At 43.4% G+C, this 24,281-nt stretch overlaps 3 protein-coding genes across 4 annotated transcripts; all 3 read left to right on the top strand.

Moving 5' to 3' along the window:
• Nucleotides 1-1,332: 1,332 nt before the first annotated feature.
• Nucleotides 1,333-4,118, top strand: LOC143180159 (uncharacterized). The gene is made up of 11 exons (XM_076379698.1): nt 1,333-1,383; nt 1,462-1,527; nt 1,597-1,638; nt 1,728-1,799; nt 1,872-2,065; nt 2,108-2,278; nt 2,325-2,426; nt 2,490-2,505; nt 2,702-2,927; nt 3,687-3,704; nt 3,934-4,118. Exons 1-11 carry the CDS (start codon nt 1,333-1,335, stop codon nt 4,116-4,118), a joined length of 1,143 nt encoding a protein of 380 aa, XP_076235813.1.
• Nucleotides 4,119-6,596: 2,478 nt separating this feature from the next.
• On the top strand, nt 6,597-15,020 carry Geko (geko). Of its 2 annotated transcripts, XM_076380119.1 has the most exons (4): nt 6,597-7,127; nt 7,805-8,199; nt 9,587-9,719; nt 14,223-15,020. In XM_076380119.1, exons 2-4 carry the CDS (start codon nt 7,983-7,985, stop codon nt 14,392-14,394), a joined length of 522 nt encoding a protein of 173 aa, XP_076236234.1. In that variant the 5' UTR covers nt 6,597-7,127; nt 7,805-7,982; the 3' UTR covers nt 14,395-15,020. The 2 variants fall into 2 exon arrangements, with proteins under 2 accessions (XP_076236234.1, XP_076236235.1); XM_076380120.1 differs by lacking the exon at nt 6,597-7,127 and having other exon boundaries at nt 7,646-8,199.
• Nucleotides 15,021-18,657: 3,637 nt separating this feature from the next.
• On the top strand, nt 18,658-23,398 carry LOC143180935 (uncharacterized). The gene is made up of 3 exons (XM_076380996.1): nt 18,658-18,844; nt 20,173-20,374; nt 23,257-23,398. Exons 1-3 carry the CDS (start codon nt 18,658-18,660, stop codon nt 23,396-23,398), a joined length of 531 nt encoding a protein of 176 aa, XP_076237111.1.
• The last annotated feature ends 883 nt before the right edge of the window (nt 23,399-24,281 follow it).

Here is a 24,281-nt window from a genome sequence, read left to right as displayed (position 1 = left end):
CGGGAACCGCAGTGGCTAGTGTATAAGCGTTATTAATGCGCGATACATCGCGCTAGACGATATAATTTCGACGCCGCAGTTCCAGATCGAACCTCGTAAAATTATAAAGCCGAACATGCTAAAAGCACGGACGCCACGGGCCAATTAGCATCTCCGTAAATCACCGAGCGAATTACTTTACGAGCTGGACGCTCGATGAAACCGCTCGGGGACGTCTCGTCTCTCGTCGCGAGTCGCTTAACGAAGGATAATAATGATTCACGATGCAACGCGTCGTTGTCGACATTTTTCCGACCCTGACTGTTTGCCACTATCTCTCTCCCCCTCTCTCTCCTTCCCTCTCTCTCCCTCTGAGTCTCGTGACTCTCATTTTTTTCATTTTCCTCGTCACCTATCGCAGCTATGCGAGCTCGTTATCGGCGACATTATCAGCGGAGCTCGTTCGTCGTTATTGCAAGGACCGATCGATAGCCGCACCGATTGCAAAATTAAGTCACTGATCGAGCCGAGCGTTTTAATAATAGTCGCCCCCACCGATAATCGCGACTTCTAGGGAAACTGCAAATTATATGAACTCCCCTGTATTTTTAATATTGGGTGCGCTGAGTGGTGCTGTTGATAAGACGTGGGCGATGAGGATAAAGTACAGTGTTGCTGAATATGAGTGTATTAGCATTGTGATAGGTATTGGCGGGCGAAGGTTTGTGACCTGAGTTTAGTTTCTGACAAAAAACGCTGGTTTCGATGCATCGTCGATGAGTTAATTTCTAAATTAACCACAGACCTCTGTTCTCGTCAAAGAAACCAGAGTTGTTCGCGAATCGAGGCAAAAACTCGATCCTTCGACAGTCGATTATTCGACCCGAAGCAAAATTCAGGATGCGGTAGCGTCAATTGATAGATTTTCGTCTCTCGTTTATCGGAGAGACGTGTCCCGCCTCGGGCGTTTTTTAATTGTGTTTTATCTGGCTTTGGTCCCTTTTTCATCACCGTGGGGACTAATGGATTGCGTCGACGAGGATGTTCTCGCAAAGGCAGAGTTACTTCACCCGATTGACGAGGTCCTATCCGATTCTGAAGCTCGTTGACGTGTACGATCGTCAGGTAAACGTCTCCCCTGCAATTTTCCTTGATTATTTTCATTTCCTCGTTGTCTCGTAGTCGTTCATCAGGGCGTACGTGTTGGACAATGTGTACGTGTGTGTGCTCATGCACATCATCTTTTATGCGGCCATTTGGTACGCCACCATCGTGAGTACAATCAATCTCTGCTTATTCAGAAACACATTAGGTTCATAATCGTGAAATCCTGGCTTGCAGGTGATTCGAAAGATGGAGAAATCGAATAAAGAGATGATGAAGATCATGGAGGAGAACAGAACGGTGCGTCTGTTGTCGATTGATTCACTATAATAATTCCTTAACCTTAAAGAAATGTGTTCAGATTGCTCATTATTGCAGAGACTGAAAGACGTAGCAGCATTGAAAGATAAGAAAGACGAGTACGAGGAAGTGGTGGTCAAAGTAGTTAGTATCTCTTAAAAATCCTTAAGAACCTCCCAATACCTAAACTCTGACCTCCTAAAAATCTTACAGAAGGAAGCCCAGAAGGCGACCTCGGAGCAGCTCGAGAACGAAGTAACTTAAACCCCTTTACTCCAACCCTAAACACTAACAATCACCCCATACCCTAAACCCCAAGAGTCTCAAACCCTCAATATATCCAGATGAAAAGACTAAGCACAGAACTGATAGCCGCAGCGGACAAGCTCTCCGAGCTCGAGAGAATCATCGAAAAAGTATCTCAAAACTATCCTTTCCTTTCAAACCACCTCGATTCTCAGACATTCACGATTATTATTAAATCGTAGTCGATTTTCAGTACAAATCCTCCGGGAAGTCGGTGGAGAGTCCTGCGGGCGACGTCGCTGACCGAAAAGTCGAACTGTCGGAGAAGGTCGAGGGAAGTGGGCTGTCCTCGGTCGAGGATCTCAAGGTGGGTTTCAATTAAACCCTATGGCATTGTGTTGCGCCGATTTTCACAGCGTGGGGCGGACGCGAGCTTGTAATTGTCACGAAAATTGCTCTGGAGCGGTTCACCACCTAGCCAGTGGCGGTGCCAGGGCCGTGTAACTATTCGGACGAGCGCGTTACAGCCGCAAACTGGGACAGATTGCGGGGGAAATTCTATTAGGATCTCGCGGCTAGGAGACACGCGAAGTTGTCTCGTTGTCTTGTCGAGGGAACCGAGAGAGAGAGAGAGAGCTTGCCATGGTCGGTTAGTTAAGACGCATTCAACGGGTGGATCCTGATTACGCTGGAAGGAACAATGTTATCATTCGGATTAGCGGATATTATTGCCCGGATTATTGTACCGTGATGCAATTATGTAATATTGATGATGTCTGCTTGAATTATGGGAACTGGTAATCCTTGATTGGCTGTAATTGCGGGCTAGAGAGGGTTCTGGTGATTTGTGGGTTGTTTAGGTCCTGTGATGGACTGGTTTAGAAGTTATTTAGAAATGGTTAGTTAAGCCTCTGTGACTGTGGCAGTATGTTGAACAGTAGGACTTGGAGCAACAATTACCCATAATATTTGATACCTAGATTCTTGATTATTTAATGTATTAGTGGCTGAATTGTTGACTGAAATTCGAACCATGATTTAATAGTAGTCTATAGAAAATAAAATATTTTAGATTTTTATTGAGAATATTAATGAATTATTATGGACTCTAACATTTGAAAGATCCTGGAACCGTCCTTCCCACCTCCACTGCCACCGCCTAGAAAATATGGGATCTTTGTCAGTCGACCTCCTGGGCACCGTCGTCCGCCTTCCTCCGCTGCAGCTACAACTGCACCCCCGAAACTCGGATTCAAGTAACTATGCATCAGTAGAAGCATCCTCGGAGTCAGCCATTCGTTCTCGTTAGTATCTTACAAAAAATTCATCTTCCAAGTCTTCCTATTCATGAAAGAAAAAATATACTTCCTGGACCAGTGCCTTCTGAATTGCCAATAATGAAACGCATATGACACGATATCAGTTTCAGATCATGAATAGTATAATATTGGACATAGTACATTCAAGTAATATTTCCAAGTAATAATTCTCTGCAAATAATTACAAAACCTATATTAGCCTTATTGCTCATCCCTGTACCATCAGCTACTACCAGTGCCTCTCTGTTTACTGCTTTTCCAGTCAATAGAAAGCAGACGGGATACACTAACATCCTTTTTTCGTTCGGTTAGCTAATGAAAGTGAGATATAATATCCTAGGCAGTCCATAAATATGGATATCTGTCTTTTGAACGTAGTAATAAACTCCAGTCCTTGGAAATATGAAGCAGTTAATGCTGTCTTTAATGTCTATTTCAACTTCATTTCTAAATTATTTCTCATTACCTGTTCCACGTGTACTATTCTACTTTAACGCCAATCAAATCACTGTAATTATAATCTTTCACAAGAAATTTAGTTTTTCCGAAGCTTGCAATCTCAGGGACTCTGTCTCTCTAATTTCAAATTGCTTTCACTGTAAAGATACTAGAAATCTTACTGATTCTTTTTAAATCTTCCCAATTTTACACTTCGCTTCCCCTAATCATAATTTGCTTATCAATATAAATTCTGCTTCTCTTTGAGTTATCACCTCAGTAAAATAGAACCAGAAAAAGAAAGACAGCCAGAGCTCTGTCACTCAGCTTTCTCCTCTTCCAACACTGCACGCAGCACCGGTATAATGTATTGATTAGAGTTAGAATTACAGGTCGCAACTTTCCCAACTATATGGATAGTGGTGTCTCGATTGTCGAAAGAAAAATCGATTCCGCGAAACCGCAGCGATCAGTTTGCTCCTCGTTAACTCGAAACCTAAAAAATCTGAAGTTGATAATCTCGCCACAATTTTAGGCGTGAACAAAGTTACATGGAGCGGTGGTGATCGTCGAGACGAAGATAGAAGAAGAAGGCATCGCGGAAAATCCTACAATGCCACCATGACACGTGTCAATCTTAGGAAGGTTCGACCAGGCATGCTGAGAAACATCACACCCTTCACCAAATCCTTGCTGGGCCTCGCCTCTATTTTCACCAAAGAAATGTATTAAAATCGGAACAAACTTTCGTATCCACGGCATTGCAATAAATTTCCTGATAATAAGCTAATCCATCTTCTATTCTACCGACGAATAAGCTGCCTCGCTAATTAAAATGATTTTAACGCCAGCAATTATTCAGCGTCTCACGGATCGCTGCGTCTCGACGTTTCACTTTGCTGTTTTCGTTGCCCGACTATTAAATAAATCGGTGTCAAAAAATTCATTTAAGTGCATTATTCATAAGTGCATACAGTGTTGCAATCCATGAGATACTATCTACATAAGCGAGAAGTTCACAATTCTCTTTCATTGATACTTGCCTGTGTCGATCAGGCGGAAGTTTAGCGTCATCGTTTGGAGACTGTCTTAATCAGCAGTGTGGGGTATCGTAAATAAGCGTTACGTGTATCGTTACATTGCAAAAAAGCGCGATGATAGAGACAAGTACGTGGGGTTCCTCGTGAAAGTGCATTTGCATACGCAGGACGCGCTGGAATCGAGATTAATTAACGCCTGTGCTTTACTCGGCCTCGATTGAGTATTGACTTGCTAATGTATTTTGCAAATTAATCGCGCTGTTGTGATAATTTCTAGAAATCTAACTCTATTGTCTATGTAGTTTTACTCTTAGCAGAAACCTGAGATTTTGCCTGCCGATGTTCATTTCTGAATATTAATGTGCACGATGGGCTAATGCAAGACGTGATTAGCGGCTTTTAAAGAGAGATTTAAGTGTTAAGAGTATGCCAAGTGCAAAAAGTTTCTAATTAAATTCGTTAAACATGATCTTTGAATCCTTGTAAATGTTAATACAAGTATTACATGGTTCGTAGTGCAACCTACGAGTTGGAAGACGTAACATTGCGACAAATGAGAGGTAAAATTGGAAAACCATACAAAATTGCAGATATTGAAGTTGACGGTGCTCTCTTCTTATATCGAATCAATGACAAACTAGCAGAAGTTACATTTATAACCAGGAAAAACGAATGAATTTGTTGCATAAAGTCTGTCGGTACTTCCACCTTCGCATTCTTATGCAACCATCCATAAAATATATTTACCTTCGCATAACCACTAGCTATTAATCATACACGTCTCGAGTGTGATTTTACACGCGGATAAAAGCGAATGAATTCATAAACGCGTAAAAGGGACGACTTCACCTTCCTATACATGGTTGCAGCGGCATACATCATTTGCATTGCAGCCACTTGGAATCGATTGTACCTTCCTCTTGCTTTGCTATAAATCTACTCAACCAAGGTACGAGGAACTACGATAAAAACAGCAAACTGCCGCAGTTTGGTATTTAGGAAACGTGCCACTCGATAGAAAGTATGCATTGATCAAATATATCGAGATATCGTTGTAACTTTCTTTCGTTTCTGTAAATCGAAGATGATGTGCCAATTTCACGGGGAAGATAACAAACCTTTATCTATCAATGAGCAAAATTTCGATACAGAAAACTTTCTCTCGATTATATTTGAATTCTTACATACATATTTTGCTATATTTTTCAAGACAAGTTAAAAAATATATAAGTGTCTTAAAAGAGCTCTCAGTTAAAGAAGAATACTTTATCACAACTACACTAATTTTTTTTATGTGTTCACGTCAATTATAATCGTCAGATACGTAAATCCATAATGAACAAACCTGGTCATAATATCAAGAAAAAAAGCATGGTCTCGTCTTGATGCGCATCACAGAGCGGAGACTCTCAAGGTAAACCAGTAATTGTCTGCGATTAAACGGACTCGGGAGGATTTATAAAAATGAAGCAAATGTATGTGGGTCTTGAAGACTGTACGTCGCAGGTCTGATCTGCGACGGGGTCATATCACTGTCCTTGGGGGAACTGGTTACTACGAAAGGGTTTCCTTTGTTCCACGAACACTGCGGTAAAATTTTTATCCTGACTTCATACTCTCAGCGTTTGATTCGCAGATAATTAAGCATGAAAATAGAGAGAGAGAATTATTCTACGAAACGACAGTCCTTCCAGATACAGTGTACATGTTTATGGAAACGTATTTTTCTCTGAAGTGAAGTTACATTCCTAAAACGATGTTTGCTGTTAACTTCGTGTTCTATTACATAGTAGCAAAGTATCTCTTATGAGATGAAAGCTAAGATCAAGATACATCTCATGTAATATCTACTTACATAAGGTAGATCTTTGTTATACCACAAGCAGGATATTAATCTTTCCATCTAACAAAATACCAACATCAAAAAACCTGCAGAAAAACGTGGCACACAGTGCAAACAAGAAATCTTCTTTTTATCGACTTTCTCTTAAAGCCACAATTGGTACTTAGATAAACAAACCTCTGTGTGATCTTGCACCGATTCTAGATACGCTGTTGAACAAAGAAGGCGCGGCACGAGATCGACCGATCGAATCGCGGCGAGTTGCGGGCGAGTGTCCAACTTTCACTGACAACTCGTTAGGTCCGCCGCCGTGGTTTCGAATCATTCACAGTCATTCCACGACGTCGGCAGGCTGCGGTAGCGTCGCTGAAGCCGCGCTACGTCAAAACTAGCGACGCTCCATTCCTCGACTTCCATTTTCCATTCAATCAATTTGTAGTACAACAAACTTGTGCTTATCTTCGATTCTACACACTCTGATCTCTTCTGAGACAATCTGTTGCTATCGATCGACCACGGTGCCAGTGACAGTGATTTCATGTTCAATAAACTGGTGTTGAAGTTCTCCAGAAGTGTGGTTTGGATTTAAAAATTGAGAAGAAGGGAGATTAGGAGTTAAAATTTCTGATTAGGAATTTTTTTAAATTAGATCGTTTGAAGAGTTTTTTAGTGAAACTCTGGTTCAACGCTCCCAGTTAAAGAGGATTGCAACAGCATCGTACACTGAGTGCCCTCGATACACGAAACGGTTCGAGGAAAGTGGAAGCGAACCGAAAGCGAGTTTTATCGTGGCATTCCCTTCAGACAGTACACGTTCCTCTGGTCTCGAACACGCTTCGTCTTCGATGCTTCTCACGGGTATGTATTGTCTCGACACACGTAACACGTACTTATGCATTCTGGTAAATTAGGTTAAGGCGATTCGCGATGACCATTGCGCAATCCAAACATTCCCCCTTTAAGTTTGCGTAATAATTGTTTCAGTAGGTGAATGTAAATGAAGGACCTATTTGTCAAGGATTAGAATTAGTTTAGATTGCATTCTTTGGATCACTGTCCTTACTCTTTTAGGGAACACAAGGCTTCAAAAGCTACTAGAGATATTTAATATTAATTTTCAACTTCTCTATTACTAATAAAACATTCAGGTAAAATCACAGTAGATACATCACACATACAAACACAATAGCAACTCGTACAAGTAACGCTATTACTCCACAAAGCAAAACTCAAAAAATACTTGAGATATTCTTGCCTCGGTGGCATATTCACACTTCTCGTTTACACTTCCCACTACCTCCAGCTCACGTACAAAAGCAACAACAAGTCCCACCGCCCCACCAAACGCAAACACAAACGAGAACCAACAAGCCACACGAACTGCTTCCAGATATCAATAACAAGCGGCACAGTCGTTTCACGCGGAAGGAGCCAGACACTTTGCATTGTTCCAATTGAAATTGAGCCGCGACACGGCTTTCACCGAACCGTGACACAGCAGTCCCCTTAATTGCACCACGTTGATGCGTGTGTAGGTGCGCGGAGCAGGCCGTTCGTCGAGGATTAAAGTTCAAAAGCCAGATCCAGCCTCAGCGTGTCCCGATCCTGTCCCTGAATCGGCTAGGAGGCCGCAGTGAATCGAGGATCGTCGATCGGAGCAGACGAGCAGCGACGTTTCTACGCCGACGAGTGAACCGCGCCAAGGACGCTGACATGGTCATGGACACGAGCACAGTACGACTCGTGATCTTCGTGGGGATGTTCCTCGTCTTCGCTGGCGACCACACGTACCTCATCTCCTCGATTTTCGGCAAGCCAGCGGATCGAAACCTGACGGAGGCATTGAAGGGTCCAGAAGGTCCGCCGAGAGAAACCTCTGAGGACAGGATATCATTGATGACCATGAAGAAGAATGAGGAAAGAGAAAGTGGTAAGGAAACGAGGCTATAAGAGGCTCCAGAGAAGTATCATTGAATACAGATATCGGTGGATGTAGAATGCAAGGGAATATTGATCCTTTTTACGGAAGTGAATTGCATCGATTGTAAGAAAGGAAGTGGAATATTGTGTCAACGCGTGCGGGTGACGTAGAGATGCCACAAGGCTGCGCGTGATCCTGTTAGGGAACGTCATGGTGATCGAGATTCTAGTAAGCGATCAAGGATTTCGTTTAAACCTGATCTTCGATTCTTCGACTTTTTCGATCAGTGCGCTGATGCAATGGGTTTTTCTAGAATCTCGACTGTACGATCGACTAATATTTACTAAGCATATTTCCTCCGTTGTTTGTTCGCGATACCTACGGATCAGCTGTTTTGCCGCGGCTCGTCTCGACAGGAAAAGAAGTTTCACGATATCGTTTGAATTGTAAATGCCGGCAGTTCATGAATATCGACGGAGATGGCATCGTTCAAATTCGAGCAAACGACGTTTTCAAGGCGGTGCCGGTGTTTTATGGATCACGCGCTACTTCCTCGCGGATTTATGCAACGAGGCCCCGCATACTTTTATCTCGATCCTTACGTAATAATCAACCAACACGGAATCGCCTGTCGCAATCGTGACAATGGTCCGCGAAAAAATTCCACGCTGCACCTGTCGAGTTTAATTAACGCCTCGTCGTCTGGCCTCTCGTTTGCGCTAATCCTGCACAGCTGATCGCGGTAATCCTCGCGATTCCTTCGATTTCGATCGCGCATCGACTCGACTCGGCCTCGAGAAACCAGTTCGACTTGGCTAGAAAACGCATTTCGAAAGCCACGAACCGGCTTCGGTGGCTGCAAGCCTCGGCTACCTGTCCTCTCGCTTGCTATCCGCTCGCGATCGCGGATTTCGACCGCGCAGACGAGCTGAATTCGCCTCTATCTGCCGCGATCGTTTCTGCATTCGAGTTTCACCTTGACGAAGTCACCCACTCCGTGTGGAATATCCGTCCGAGTCTGTTCGTCGAATTATGAAAAATTCCTGAAACGCGGTGGAAAATTCAACAGGGAGAATTAAATAGGAGAGGAGCGTGGACCAGGTTGAAAATGTTCCGGACGGAGTGAAATTTAATTAAGCCAGGTTGTTACGACGGCCAAGCTTTTCTCTATGGATATCAAATTGAGTTTCCCGCGTTCCTACAGGAAGGAAATTAATTAAAATTTGTAGGCTAGAATTTATAAATTTCTTGTTTAATTGGGAGAATTTTCTCGTAGTTTATCTCGCTTTTTGTCGCTGTGGAAGATTAGAATAGAAGTGTCCGCTCGGAGATGCATAATTTAATCTTGAGTAACAAGAAGGAGATAAATTATTCATGTCTATTGATCATTTTGTAGCGATCTCGCGACGTGCACGCTTGATGGCCACGATCAAGAACGCCTGTTTACCTAAGCTGATATGCGAACTGACCTCCTCCGTTCATCAGGATCAGCTGAGCGAGATGGAGCGATCCTTGCTGAACTTAATCAGGTAAATGATGAGTTGAGTTAACTCGCAATGTTCCCGATGTCGTATATGATAATCGATGTCAGGTTTTCGCACAGGAAACGCCTTAATGATCAATTTATGAATTCCTTTAGTAGTGATGAAACATTTGCAAGAAATTTTAATCATACTAACATTGCCTGTAATGTTATGTTTGTATCTGTCTTTTTACATTGTATTGAGTAACTGGTTTTTGTGGGTAATATGGGTAATAACATGTGCGCCTTCATTTTCCAAAACTTTTCCATGGAATTGTGAAACGTTTACACGTTTTCTGTTTCTATCTGCTTGATCACATTATGGAATTTTTACATGGTGCTCGATGGGGTAATTGACAGGCCTATTCAAAACTAATGATAAAGCGGTTTCGATATCGAGATGTGGAACTTTTCTGACGATACAAGGTGCTTGTAGAGCTCCGGGCACTTTCATCAGCCAGGAGCTCCAGAGCTCGCTACTTTCACTTTCCACTTTCGATTGCTATACTGACAGTAACGCCAGTGAAACCAGTCAGACACAGTCGACGCGAGCTTGGAAGAGTGAAAGGTCAAGAAACGTGTGCGTAAAAAGTTACATCACTCCTCAATAGATGCTAATCCAATTGTTCTTATTTATAAGTGCTATCAGTGACACTAATATTCCCTGCGGAATCGTTACACAATTTCTTAAGTAACAGTTTCACATAATTAATAATCACCTGATAACTCGACACGTGTACATTTTCTCAGAAGACCTATGAAAGTGTAGGATTTCTTTTTTCACATTACATATTTAACAGGGTGGATAATTTATTCGTACGTCGGTAGTGACTTTTTCTTTTCATGGAATTATTTAGATTTTCATTAGAATAATGTGGCTATAATTTTCTACTTACTGAGAGGAATTTTCAAATATTCAAATATTCAAATTTTCAAATTTTCAAATATTCAAATTTTCAAATTTTCAAATATTCAAATATTCAAATATTCAAATATTCAAATTTTCAAATATTCAAATATTCAAATTTTCAAATATTCAAATATTCAAATATTTATATTCCCAAAATTCCTGCTCAAATAGTAGGTACTACCTCTCTTTCCATTAACACAATAAGATCACTCTCCACTTGCCTCTCTCCGAACCACAAACAACCTCCACCCTTTCTCCAAATCACAATCTCGAAATTACACCCCAGGAAGGTCTCCCACACCCCCGTAGCTCGTCACTCCCGCTTCCTGGATCACCGCTGCAGCAGCGGAATATCGATCAGCCCCGGGTGGAACCGCGTATCCCATGGAATAACAAACGAACACGGGACCAAACAAACGCGTCAGTTCGATATCTCGCTAAACAGATGCGAGCGTCGGGTCCGATATCGAGTCTATCGGCGCGCGGGAATCCGGGGCGTCATCGAAAATTGGATGGCGCGGTTAAGCGCCATGAATTTCGCAATTTTCGCGCTGCGGCTCGTGGAAGCGTCGACGTTTCGACCGTGGTATCGTCGATCGGTCGAAAAACGAGGGGTCGCGCGTCGCGACGCCGATCCCGTGCCCCTTTGGAATTGAATGGCCCGCGGATCGATCGAACGCTCGACGTACGCTCGCAATTCTCGCTTAACGATCGAAGGTAAAACGCGATTCCCGCTCGCGCTCGCGCCCAGTCCCGCCATATTATTTGGATAATGCGAGGAGCGAACCACCGCGGGCCATTTTGTTCCCTCGATTAAAAGCGAAGTTATGTTAAACCAGCCAAATATTGACTCGACGATGCGCCCAGGCGGAATCGGTTTGTTTGCGAGCGGTCTCGGCGACGCGCGATTTCGACGCAGACGATTTCGGGAGAATCGAGGCGCGCCCGCCCCGCGGGGATATCGCGGGTTATTGATTGAAAGGGAACGGCTGCGCGAGATTTTATAAATTGGGAATCGATTGGGGATGGGGCTCTGTGGATTTTGTTTCGTAATGTAGACATCGAGGGGTTTTCAGTATCGAAGTGGTTTTGTTTCGCTGTTGGTTTAACTCGGTGATGGGACGGTAGCTGGGGGGCTGGGAGTTGTTGAAATTGAATTAGTAATTTAATTGTTAACAAGCCGAGCTGCGAATTAAAGGATTTTCAGGAAAATCCGAAATTTATCAATTATTCTGTAAAATTAACTTGGAAGAGGAAAAAGAACTATTTTAGCGTGGAGATGAATAATCCGAATATGTATATTTATTAATCGTATCTAAACAAATTCCTGAGTCACTGAATTTATTCATTTACGAAGTATGAAACAGAACAGTGGAATCTCGAATTTATTTGTTCGACGCCGCTGCTATTTCCGGCCATTAAAGAAATGACGATACTCTGGCGAGCAGCAGGTCGAAGTACGGCGTGAAAGTTCGCCGTCTCTTACGTAAGCAACCACTCCGAAAACGGAACGATCCCGTGTGCTCCTCGTAACAATCTGCCACTTTCCTTTTCACGGGTTATTCAATCTTCTGACTTTCTACCATCGCCTCGGGCGTATCCCATCCACAGCCACTCGATGCTCCTCCATCTTTTTCTCATTGTCAGTCCTCCGAGTCTACCTCTCGATCAAGATTGATTGCTCCAAAGGGCGAGCTCGGTATTGAAAACAGAGAATAGGAAAGGTTTTTATTAACAGATTTTCTGTTGGACCTGTTGGATGGGAACAAAGCTTTTCGCTAGTAAAACGAGTTGAAACTTTCCGTTCTTCTAGCACGAGGTTAATTATCGTTGAAAATGATTGCGCCAGTTTAACGGTTCGCAGCTACTACCCGAGTTTCGTGCTTCTGTTAATTTGCGAAATTATACACGCTGCTTCCACTCCTTCGTACTAGTTGAAAAGGCGAATTTCATTTAGCGTGTACCGTTTAATTGACAGCAATTAAATTTCGTATCTCGCGCTGCTTCGGTTCTTTTTTACTCCCTTTGTAATTAATTAGCAGATGGGGAACTATAAAATTCTCGGTGCTGCGATTTAAACGATGACAGGAATTTAGCTGGAAGCAGCTCGTTGTCTCTGAAGAAATAATAAACAGTCTTTAGCGTATCTCTTATTTAATTAACTTCAATTATCTACAACACGAAGGTATTAGAAATCACTTCATATATTACAAATAAGACAAGCCCAGAAGATTAGATAAAGCCTGCCTCGAGTCAATCACGAGACTTTGGATACCAAATATCCGCCTCGCCAGATTTCAAAGAAGAGCAAAGAGAGCGCAAGGAGGCAACCATCGATGCCCTCCTCGTCACAGTTTAATGTCTCGGAAGGATCCGAGCTTTATATTTACTTTTATGCGCGCGTAAACGCCAGCTCCCACCCCCGCGGAATCGAGGTGGCCCGATTTTTATTGAATCGCCGATCGCTTTGGGTTAAACCGATCAAGATGGAAAAGCTAAGAAGTCGTTTACTCGTCGTGTTTCCCGCGGTGAGCGTAGGCCCGAGGCCAGATCGTAAACGATCGAAACAGGGAGATTTTCCTCTTGCGGCTCGAGGACTCTTCCTCGGGAACCATGCATGACGAAACTGCCTCTTCCTTTTTCTCCTTGCTGCTCATCTTCGGGATCCTCGCGCTCTTTTATTTCCTGCGCGATATCCCGTCGACGAGGCGGCTAACGTTGTTCATCATCATGGAGCACAGTGGATCAAGAGAAGGAAATTTCAAGGAAATTGAAGGAAAATAAAGAGAGGAAATTTGTCCCTCAGGGGAAAACAGGGAGATGAAGGCTACTCTTTTCGAACATCGTTATCGAAGTCCATTAAGTAGAGATTGATTTTTCATTAATTGTGAAGAATGGAGGAAGAGAAGAAGAAATAGACATTTCAATATTTTAATGAAATACTCGAGACTAGAGAATATTTTTTCTGAAGACTTTAAGAACAGTATCCTCCAGACTGACAATCGCAGAATATGTGATTCTATAAAAATCGTTTTATCAGCCGATATATGGCGGCGAGATAAGATTACAGTCAGTGGAAAGTTAGGAGTGGTCAGTAATTTCGAAGACCCTCGTGGCGAACGCCGGAAGGAAGTATCAATTATTGCCTAGTTTCGCGACAGCACGTGCACCTACTCAGAGATCAGAGAAAGGCAAACGTGCGATTTTTAGTCGGTTTTGCTGGGCTTGTAACCGGATTCTAGTCGGTGTGTTTACCGACAGTCGTCGATATCGAAAGTAAAAGGCGACTTGCCCGCCTTGTGCTTGTTCTTATATGCCCCGCTCTCGACCAGTTTATCATGGTCAAGCATTGGTTGCGAAAGTAGAATCGATTTCGAGCCATTGGCGTCGACAGTCTTTCTAAAAAGAATTTCTTCGAGGAGGGTATTCATTTCAACCTTACAGTTATTAAATTAATTCTTGCGCACTGCTAACTGACAGCAATATTTCTTAACTATTAACTATTACTAATAAATTAACCAAACACCATCTTCTCTCAATTCTTCTGGAACTAATCAATCATTAATTCTAACCACTTTAACCCCACGAAAAATTTTCTAGGGATACGAGTTTGGGCACGATAGCAGAAGTGCCTTCGAGGTACCACTTCGCGGCACACATGGGTCAATTGATAGCTGGCGTGGAAGGTCAGGGATGTCATAACTTCTACCCCACCTGCCCACTGCCTGGTTCCAGCGTCCTGAACATGATGAAGAAGATACGGCTACGCTGATACGCCAGAATTCCGCACCGTTGGCGGGAAGCAGCGAAAACGACAACGAAGCCTGTGATATCGCGGACTATTTTCGACGAGCTCGAATTCCAGACGGGGATTCGGTTTGCATGAATCTGCAGACTTTGCTTCTGAGACGAAAACTGCTGAGATTACAACGAAATATTCAGTCCTTCTTTTTATAATACATTGACAGCAATTTTGCTCGCACAACGAGTGTGCACGAAAGAAGAAGATTTGTTATCTATTGGAGCTAGGATGTACGAGAAGTATAGAAAAAATTATCGTTGGTAAAATTTATTAATAAGCAAAATTGATGGGATGATTGTATCTCTATGAATATTTTTGCGAATGACAGAAGATTATTTTAGGTATTTTTAAGAGAAGTAAATAGTATTCAACGTATTCTAGAAATTTGTTTATGGGTTTATGAGCGAACACCAGTCGACAATTATTTATTGTATCTGGCGAGCATTGCCATCGCTGTACCATGAAAACTGGACGAGTTTTATTATCGTATTTCTGCGTATCGCAGACGTACTCTTCAAATCGAAACGTACAATTAAATTGCATGTTATACAATTACACGATGCACGTTCACAGCAAATAAAATTCGAATAAAAACATTCGTATTGTTTATAAATCCTCACCGCTGCGAGAGCTGACTCTCTATAAATCACATTTTATCTCGAAATTGTACGTTTCATTAAATTTCCAGGCAACAGCGTGGAAGAGCAAATTTATACGAATAAATCGCACGAAAAATAAACTTCTGTTTCGTTATCCCTTCCACCCCCCGACAAACAATCCCCCCCGTCCCTGATCTTTTCTCTCCTCCGCATTACGTAATGCCTCGAAACACACCCCTATTAATCTCCCGGCAATTATAGGATATTTCCCGTCTTCTCGAGAATCGCCTGTCTCCTAAGGACTGTTTCATGGAAGCCGATTTCAACGAAGTAGCCCTTATTTACCACCATCCTACAATATTTAGCCATCGTAGAAATCGCTCCACAAAGGCAACCAGGAACACAGGTAATAGCTCTTTCACTGGAACTCGCTTCTTGTAATTATTTCGCCCTTCCATCGACCAAAACCGGAAGAATCTGTCAGATACACCTGCTTATCTCTATCGTCGTTACCATCGAGCCTTTAATCCATCGCGACCGTGTGCCTTTGCGAATTTCAATACTGACTAATCATTGTCTCATGTTTTATGCAGTTCTTATAGGAGTATTTGATATTTTTTAATCTAAGGGATTTAGAATTCTTTTTTTAATTAGCTATGGATATAAATGACCATCTCGAAAGTAGAGTAATTTCACTCCTTTTCAGACCACAGATTTTTAAACTATTCTTAAGATAAACCAGTCACATTTCTCATCATCCCCTTTCAACCTCACCCCCTCGATTCTAAAAACACCCAACAATTTTACATTTCAGTTATTCCAGAAAACGAGGATCGCATATCACGAATCCACCCCCCACAAACTCCTCATCCCCCATTCCCATATTTTTAGTACCACGTTCCAGAAGAATAGTCGCCTTTTCTTCCTCTCTCAACCTCCTCTCCTCATTTCCTTGAAAAAAAAGGAGTTCAGCAAAGGAACAGTCTCGCGGCGAAAACAATCCCGACAATTTACAACGGCGTCAGCCCCAGCGAAGTTATTATAATCATCTCCGGGCGCCTTTATCGGCTTAAAGCGCGATGCCAAGCGGTGCCAAGAGTCCCGACGACCAGTTAGCGTTCGCCCTCGGAAAAATGGTCGCGCGGCGGCTTCGTTTATCGGCGCTTTTCGCGCCACTGCCAACTCCGCGATTCGAGGGATCGCAATTCCGCGGCACCCCCTCGAGCCGCGACTACGCGCGAGATCGGATCCCCTGCTGTTTCGCCTGTGCCGGCGTCGCGACGTTACGGCATGCCTTGCGAACAATCCACGATTACAGGGACCAACTCGCCGAGGATATTGCGAAACTTTCATTGGAGGATCGGCTCCTCGGGAATTTTGAAAGGCTTGTGAAATTTTGCTGGGGATCAAATGGGTGGATCTTGGCCTCGTGAAAATTGTGGATTCGAGGAGGCAAGTAGATTTCACTTTGGTTACTGTGAGTATTATAACGTTATGTGGTAGTGTCACTGTGGTGGTGGTACACTTTTGATTAGGACTAATTGTTAATAGTAGTATGCAGGGTGTTTGATAAGGGGTGTCAGGAATTTTAAGGGGTGATAAAGTAAGAGGTGAAATGTGTCTGACTTGAGACCTATTCTACTGCCGATATACACTAGCCAGGTGAGACATAGAAAAATCAGTAGAATGAGTCCCAAGTCAGACAGATTTCATTTGATTTTCATCTTATTTTAGAGTGCAATATAATGCCTTGAAATTTCTGACATCTCTTGTTGGACACCCTGTATAGAATATGCACAATTTTTCTATTTATTAATCTTCGTACATTATTCATCAATATTTCTAATATTAAGTATAAGAAATTGAGTTAGTATACAAACTGTGACCCCATATATTAACCAAGGATTAGGTATATATCTGCAACTAATTAGAACATTGTAGAAACAACGTTGAGAAATAGTACAACGAGCAGTGAATAGGGGTAAAAAAGAAGCAAGGTCTCGCTCACGAGTCACACGTTTATGTAAACACTAGTAAGCACTAAGCAGTGGTATCGGGTCTGTGCATCGCTGCAACGCAGTAAAAGCGCATCCACGACACCGATTTGAATCTACGTGAACGAGGTCGCGTAGGAAAATCGCACTCATTGAGCAACCTCTCGTGGCGAGTTCACGTGTAATCGGTCTCCTCGTTCACCGTGTCCCCTTGCCACGCAAGAGATCGATTATATTCTTACAGAGTCGCCGCCACGTGATCGTACTTAAGCGACTGTTGCACCATTTCCATGAATTACATTTCGATCGGTTCGAAGACTCGCTTTTATCGATGAAACATGTGCCATTCGCTAGGAGTACTCACTTTGTCACAATTTCGAATTCCTGTCTCGTTCAATTCTCGAGGATTACAAGATTTCTTCAAATTCAGGGGCTTCGAATTCAAAGTCTTCAGGAAGACAGAGTTTTTTAAGAACACTACCTTTTTCAAGGTAAAACATTTCAGATTCCACTCACTATACTTTTGGCATCAGAATTTTCTACAGAGTACCTAAACTTGACTTAACAATTACCTTATTAACACACAAACTATTCTTCCCGATCTCAGAATCTCTCCACACCTCCAAGGACTTATCACACTTATCACTCCACACTCGACTCCAATTTCAGATCTAAACCCCTTCGAAAACCACCCTCCCAAATTACATCAACCCCCAAATGAATAAATTCTAAATCCTCCCATCGTTTTCTCTCTTGATTCACTTATCTTCCCGAGAACCAGTCTTTTGACATGACCCTAGGAGTTCAAAGTTCCAAGAATCATGGAAGATCGACGACCTTGCGGGAGGGCGCGCTGGGGGCAGGAAGAAGGCACCAAAGGGCGTCACGTACGCGAGTTCTGTCGGCGCACTAAATGTCGCAATCCTGGCGTTCGCCGTTCGTTTGAATGCGAGACTGGGAAGGGGCGATCACTTTCTCTTGCTCGACGCGAACGAGCACGGGCTCCGGTTGCCCGGAGGAACACTCAGCAACGAGTTTTTACCAAAGAAGCAACCCAGCACGCCGTCGACGTTTTGGTCCCGGAGAGCCACGAGACGGAGAGGAACAGGTCCGCGATTCCTGTAAAACAGCGAAGAATTTCAGTGACACTTAGCAAAGATCGGATAAGTGGGACAGGGAAGGCTTGTCGCGAACGAACACGATCAGTGGATCAGGTTTTAGAGAGATAGAGCATCTGTAGATCCAGTCGACGGTGTAGAGTTCACCAGTGTCTCTTTCTGAGATTGAGCAGTGCTTAATTGGGATTCGAAGTGCATGCAGCTTTTCTGCTTGGCGTAGGTAGCTCGTGGATTTTGTGAATAGTGTTGGGAAGAGTCCTGCTGAGAGTTTTAGTGTTTGGGTAGCGTGCAGAATAGGTTGGGGTGAAAGGAGTAGGAGAATTAGAGGTGTACTTAGAGGAGACTTACGCGACTGCTTTTTAAAGTGACTGAGGACAGAGAGGATGCAGATAGCTTGTGAATTTTGTGAACGGTGTTGGCAGGAGTTTCTAGTTTAAGGGTTTCAGTATTTCAGAGTAATATGTGTCTATAAGTATTTCCAGGGAGGAATAATGTAATTGATTTCTCAGATAGAACTCCAGAATGCGACTGTCACGCGCGTTTTTCCTCCTTGGATGTTGCTTCCTGGTGTTGTCTCTGGCGAACGGTGCACCACGTCCAGATGAGCCCGTGTTCGAGCTTCCGGTTCAGTTGGTTGGTTTCCCTGTGATCATAGCTGCTGTGAGGATCACGAACTTCGTGAAGAAACTGGCATACTCATTAAACCCAGGTAAATCAGTGAATCACCGTTTCTTCATCGAAAGACAAACTACTAAAAACTAGAATAAAATCCATAAATACCCACCTCGATTAATCGAGTGCAGTACAATAAACGACTTGTCATCCATTATAAGAAACATAATTGCAAAAATAGTTTCTACGAGCACACGTGGTTTCGCTGAATAAGTGTGAGAAAGTTCAACGTTCCTCTGGCATAAATCGCCAGAAAGTTGCATCGAGCAGAGACGCGAAGAAGGCATCTAAGCATGGCACGGTAACGTGGCTTCCTCGTGGCTTCGCGCGTGAATCGAATCAACGAACGGCGAAAGCGAAAGTGTTCCACTTGTTGCGACTTCTCTGTCGGAACGACGGAATCCTGTGTAATGCCCGCGTAATTCGCTGCTGCTTCCTGAATACAAACGGAACTGAGCGTCAGTTGTAAATGCCATACGATAACAAAGCACGTGCACGTTGTTAAATTGCCCACTTTCCTGTAAATAAATATAGAAAAATGCATAGCGAGAGAAAGTGTCTGTCTAAGATTTTACTCTATGTAATATCGTGAATGCAACGATGCAAAATGCAACTGCACACGTTTCCTTTTGCATTAATGAATTTCATTAACTTTGCTAATGAGAGTGATATATTGGATTTATTTCATGCATTCAACATTAATTTTATCTTAAACCGATTCGCATCGATTTGCGTCAAAGTGGAATACCGAAGAGACGAATGCGTTATGAATTTATTTGAATATTCATAATCCAATGTAATCATATCGTTGACTCAATGAGGAATTCGAGGAGCAACACGACAGGCAAACACGCGACCACGAATGGAATCGTGTCGGAAACGTCAATCTTCGTTAAAACGAAAGTTCCAATGAAGAAGCCACGCCATGATCGCTCACCGTGCGCAAATTCTCATTTAGCAGCGTCAAATGACTGCTGCGAAGCCTGTCACTCGGATCGATGACAGAAACTGCGCCTATCGTATATAAACATTATATTCGAACCTGTATAATCCATTAACCTGACTGATCGCTGTCACTGACTGTTCTGACTACCCGTTATGGCGATCATTTCACCACTTCCATAATCACTCGAGATAAAGACAGCTTGACAGATTAAACGTCGAGGAAAATTTTGAAGCCTGACTCATCAAAGTAATCAAGGGACAGTCGAATGACTTCGAAAATGGAAATTTCATTTGAGGAATCAAAATATGAATTGAGTAGTTTAGTTATGCACGTCTGCGAATATATTTCAAGTCTAGACTCCGCAGAATTAATTGCAGAGTCGTGTTGCCGTTTATTAACCCTGCTGTCTCTCATTTCAGGGACCTACACCAACCGAGTCAGGCGAGACCTGCCCCTGCTGCACGATGAGGAAATCCTAGACGTCGGTCAGGTGGAGAAGAAATTAGTAACGGAGCTGGGTAGTAACGTTTGCGTCTACGAGAGAATTTGTGCCAAGTATGCAACTGAGACGCTGCGGAAACGTAGCAGAGAACGCGCCCTGGACTGGGACGTCGTGTTCAGGTACTATCTACCTTCTATCACTTTCAAACAGCACGATGATTAATGCCTGACTCGATCGAATCGTTAACAGTTAGTAACCCGTTTCCCTTGGCCATTTGTACGTAGCCGTACCGTCATTTATCATTCGAACTTTTAGGATACAATTGCCCCTGAAGATCTAGATTCGCTGTAAAGTGAAATCCAGCCTCTCCCCGTAAAAATAAAAACATTAGGAAATCGAAAGAATTGAGAAACAGGACATAGACACGTTTACACTATCTAATTAGCATTTCTCGAAATTTTCCTCCGCCTTTACCACAGAATGACACCGTTTCGCCTCTTTATGTAAGATCACGTCATCATTCCTGGAAGCTCGATCCTCTGCATCGATTTCTCCCGAGTCGAGATGTCATCTCCTCGAACAATTCCAGTCCCCTCGATTTACATAGAATTAGTCTTTCAAAACGTTCCTCCGCGAACCGCTGGAGCCTGTTACGTCGATCCCATTCAACGTAAGTCTGTCGATCACCCTTTTTCTCTCTCAGAGGCGATCGATCACGGTCTTGGTGAACCGATTATTAAGCAGCATCAGTGAAACAAGAGCGCTCGCGACGCTGATCGACGCAATTTCGATACGGTGCACTCGACACCGCTGCATTTCGCGACCGAGTGCATCTCGATCTCCATGCAACGACTTGCGTAACCACGACCCTGAAGTTCACGGCCCAGGGCATCGGCGACGTCGGTAACTGGTTCTCTAGCATCGTCGCGACTCGTCGACTTGTGAAACAGCGTCGATAGGAAGCTTAATAACGGAGCCCTCGTCAGTGCCTCTTGGAAAACTACTGGCCCATTTGCGCGACCAGCCGTGAACCGATGGACGTGTCCCCCCAGGTCGTTTCTTTACTCTCTTTTTACTCCTTTTCTTTGATTTCATTTATAGGATTGATTGTGATAATGTTATCAGCTGTGAGATTAAGGTGTTTCGAGAGGGAAACTTTTCTTGAAAGGTGTTGGAAGGCTTGTAGCGCTGTCTCATTACGACACTAAAATCTGTGTTGAAATTAATGGATTGTAGAAGTGTCTAATGTTCTTGATTTGTGGAACAAATTAGTACCTTATAAACTAGGGAATTTCGTGAATACTTAGCGTTCAAGTATCTTCAATTTTTGTCTCTTTAACATGTTTCTGAACCCACGTAGAATTTTCTTGTGAACGATTCTTCGCGAGGAAGGCAGTTTCACCTGCTCGTAAAATCGAAATGTAAAACCAACAAAATCCAACTCTCTCTCCGCCGAGGATCGAGTAGCTGCTGTATAAATTCCAAGAATTCCCTGATAATTCGTCGAGAATGATCGAGCCGATAAATCCTTAAAAGGGACTGGGAGCGAAGGTGGCCTCCCGTCTAATGGGCTACTAGCACTTTCCTCCAATAGAGGAGCTAATAGAAATCCGTGCTACTGTCTCTGGCAAGGGCTTTCTCGGTCCACCTTCCGACCACCTTCCACTAAATTCAGTTGTAAGTAACGCCAGCAGCAGATAGCCTTTAATGGCGGCCTCCACGACCGTCCTAATGCATCCTGATAACTCTGCTCCGATGTTTGGCCCGCCACAGGCTCCTTCGTACGTTTTACGAGCGTCTCGAGCTATCTGCTACAGATTTCCATAGGCTTATCAACGATTTCCCGACGCTGTTCACGGAGAGATGCACAGCACGTGTCATCTGAGACGATACGAGATGCCTAATCGCTTCTGTCACATGTGCAGGCAAGGTGGAACTGAGAGGCGGGGGATAGGTAGACGGGAGAGAATGTATGGGAGATTGAGGAGGCTGGGAAGTGGTCTGGAGAAGTTTAATGGAGCGTAGATGAGAGACTGAGGTGTGCTGAGTCGCTTGCAGCATCTATTGCCGCTGAAGAATAGAAGTTTGAGAGGTTCTACGGTGCTTGGAGATGTTGGTAGAGTAGATGTTGGAGCTGAGAATCAAATGAAAGCGTTGAAGTGAAGAGGCTAACAGATGGATTTTCTTGTGGGGGAGTTGGAACAGTGGGAAGCATTAGTTTCTTTACTTCGTATGTAGATGAGAGGCGAAGGGATGACTGCAATTACATTATTCAGTGGAAAGGTAGATTTCTTGTTTGTGAACTGCGTCCCAGTAAAGGAGGGATTGCGAAAAATTGTGATTTATTGCAGTGTAGGATACATTCTGTGATCCAACTCATATGTTGTTAGTGATACACACAGAATCACTTTACCCACTTCTGCCCATATTCTCCCCTTTGACCACCCTAGCCACTTTTGTCTATTTTTACTTCCATGACCCACTTTTATCCACATTACCTAGTTTTATTCATAGTACCCACATTACCTCTGCCCTATTGCCCTTTCTTCCTTACCCTTGCCCACAATACCCACTAGGGCAACCATTACCAAAAAGACAATCGCTGCACAAGAGTCAGAAGTGAAAAGAAATGAATAATATTGACAAAATGGGTAACGTGAGAAAAAGTGAGAAATTCTAAATGGTAATAGCGAAAGGTTAATTACTTAACAAGACTATTATTTACTCCACAGCCACATTTAGCATAAATTACCCATACACCGAAAGCAAATCCATGCTTTATAGACCTGCGCTTCCTGAAACGCTTCCTTGAATCTCAACACGCGAAGTACGCCTCTAAGCTCTGCGACATCCATTTAATCTCATCCTTGAACATCCAGAGAAGAGAAGAAAAGGCCGAAATCAATATTATCCAACAGTTAATCGTTCTACTCGCGCCACGTGCAATCGCGAATTTATAGTCTTAGTCCGCGGGCCTTCAACCTTGAGCATTAGTTACGCTTTCGCGTCCGCCATAAACGATCGCACTGTGAAGTAACATCGTCGACGATTCGTTTTCCAGCGAGTACAAATCATCGCCGAACCCGATGAAGGAGAATTATTTATTGAGCGTGTTCCTGGGCGACATCATAGGCAGCCCGAGGCTCTGTCATCAGCTGGCGAAACGGGGAATGGGCTGCGACGACGCCACGCTCATGGATTAACTGTAAAACCGCTATTTACGTTGTACAGAACCCGAAGTCCAGCGCAGATTGTAAATATCAGACGACGCGAACGCGCCGTTCCCTGTTCCCCTGCTAGCCCGTTAATCCTCGCGATGAATAAAGCTGCTGCAGCATCCGCGTTTCCTACACTGGGTTCGCGTTAGGTGAATTTTCGACAGCGTTAATCGATGTTAATTGGAATTGATTTCGCGTCGACTACTTAGCTCTTAACGCTACGTTACCTGATGACGAGGATCGTTGATTAATTTAACTCCTACGATGTTAAGCTTGTTACCTAATTTTGTTAATGAACGAGGGACTAGTTTAAACTAGGATATTAGTGAAGGTAATAAATGGTGGGAGTTGTACGAATTTTGTTAGAGTAAAGATATGAAACTATGCCATTTATTAGTGCTATGTTAACTGGTAAATAAAATTGTTTAATCAAAATTCATACACGACTTTTGAAACTCTTGGGAGGGGCACGGATGTGTCGGAGAGTGCTTGTGACGCACACGCGTGGAAAATGGGCATCCATGTAAGTCCGCGAGGTGAGAGTAGCTCGCGATGACGCTCCTTCCTACCTACGCCTCTTTGGCCGAGTTTGTGCACGAGGAGGAACAGTTTCGAAGAAAGTTCCAGTTGCCCGTGGAACTGTGACACGATCATCCGCGAAACGAGGCACTCTCTAGTTTCGACTTCAGCCTTGAACGCGTCCTGCGATAAGAAAAGTTACCGCTAAGAAAATATACGAGAAGTAAGTTCGCCGCGTCGCTTGCTCTCGCGATTTCTTCTGAAAAATGGTGGAAAAGTACGGATGATTGGTTCCGGTAACGTGTGACAGTGAACGTAAACGAGGCACTTGAAAAAGTATCGAGGATTC

The sequence above is a fragment of the Calliopsis andreniformis genome, chromosome 6, assembly GCF_051401765.1.
Source record: "Calliopsis andreniformis isolate RMS-2024a chromosome 6, iyCalAndr_principal, whole genome shotgun sequence".
NCBI lineage: Eukaryota > Metazoa > Arthropoda > Insecta > Hymenoptera > Andrenidae > Calliopsis > Calliopsis andreniformis.
The sequence above is the reverse complement of the archived record's forward strand: the minus strand, read 5'-3'. Positions and strand labels throughout refer to the sequence as shown.

Coding starts and splice junctions, on each gene's coding strand:
- LOC143180159 (XM_076379698.1), top strand. CDS start 1,333: ATGGAGAAATCGAATAAAGAGATGATGAAGATCATGGAGGAGAACAGA. Junction 1,384..1,461: donor TCATGGAGGAGAACAGAACG/GTGCGTCTGTTG, acceptor TCATTATTGCAG/AGACTGAAAGACGTAGCAGC. Junction 1,800..1,871: donor TCGAGAGAATCATCGAAAAA/GTATCTCAAAAC, acceptor ATTAAATCGTAG/TCGATTTTCAGTACAAATCC.
- Geko (XM_076380119.1), top strand. CDS start 7,983: ATGGTCATGGACACGAGCACAGTACGACTCGTGATCTTCGTGGGGATG. Junction 8,200..9,586: donor GAATGAGGAAAGAGAAAGTG/GTAAGGAAACGA, acceptor ATCATTTTGTAG/CGATCTCGCGACGTGCACGC. Junction 9,720..14,222: donor TCCTTGCTGAACTTAATCAG/GTAAATGATGAG, acceptor AAAATTTTCTAG/GGATACGAGTTTGGGCACGA.
- LOC143180935 (XM_076380996.1), top strand. CDS start 18,658: ATGCGACTGTCACGCGCGTTTTTCCTCCTTGGATGTTGCTTCCTGGTG. Junction 18,845..20,172: donor GGCATACTCATTAAACCCAG/GTAAATCAGTGA, acceptor CTCTCATTTCAG/GGACCTACACCAACCGAGTC. Junction 20,375..23,256: donor GACTGGGACGTCGTGTTCAG/GTACTATCTACC, acceptor TTCGTTTTCCAG/CGAGTACAAATCATCGCCGA.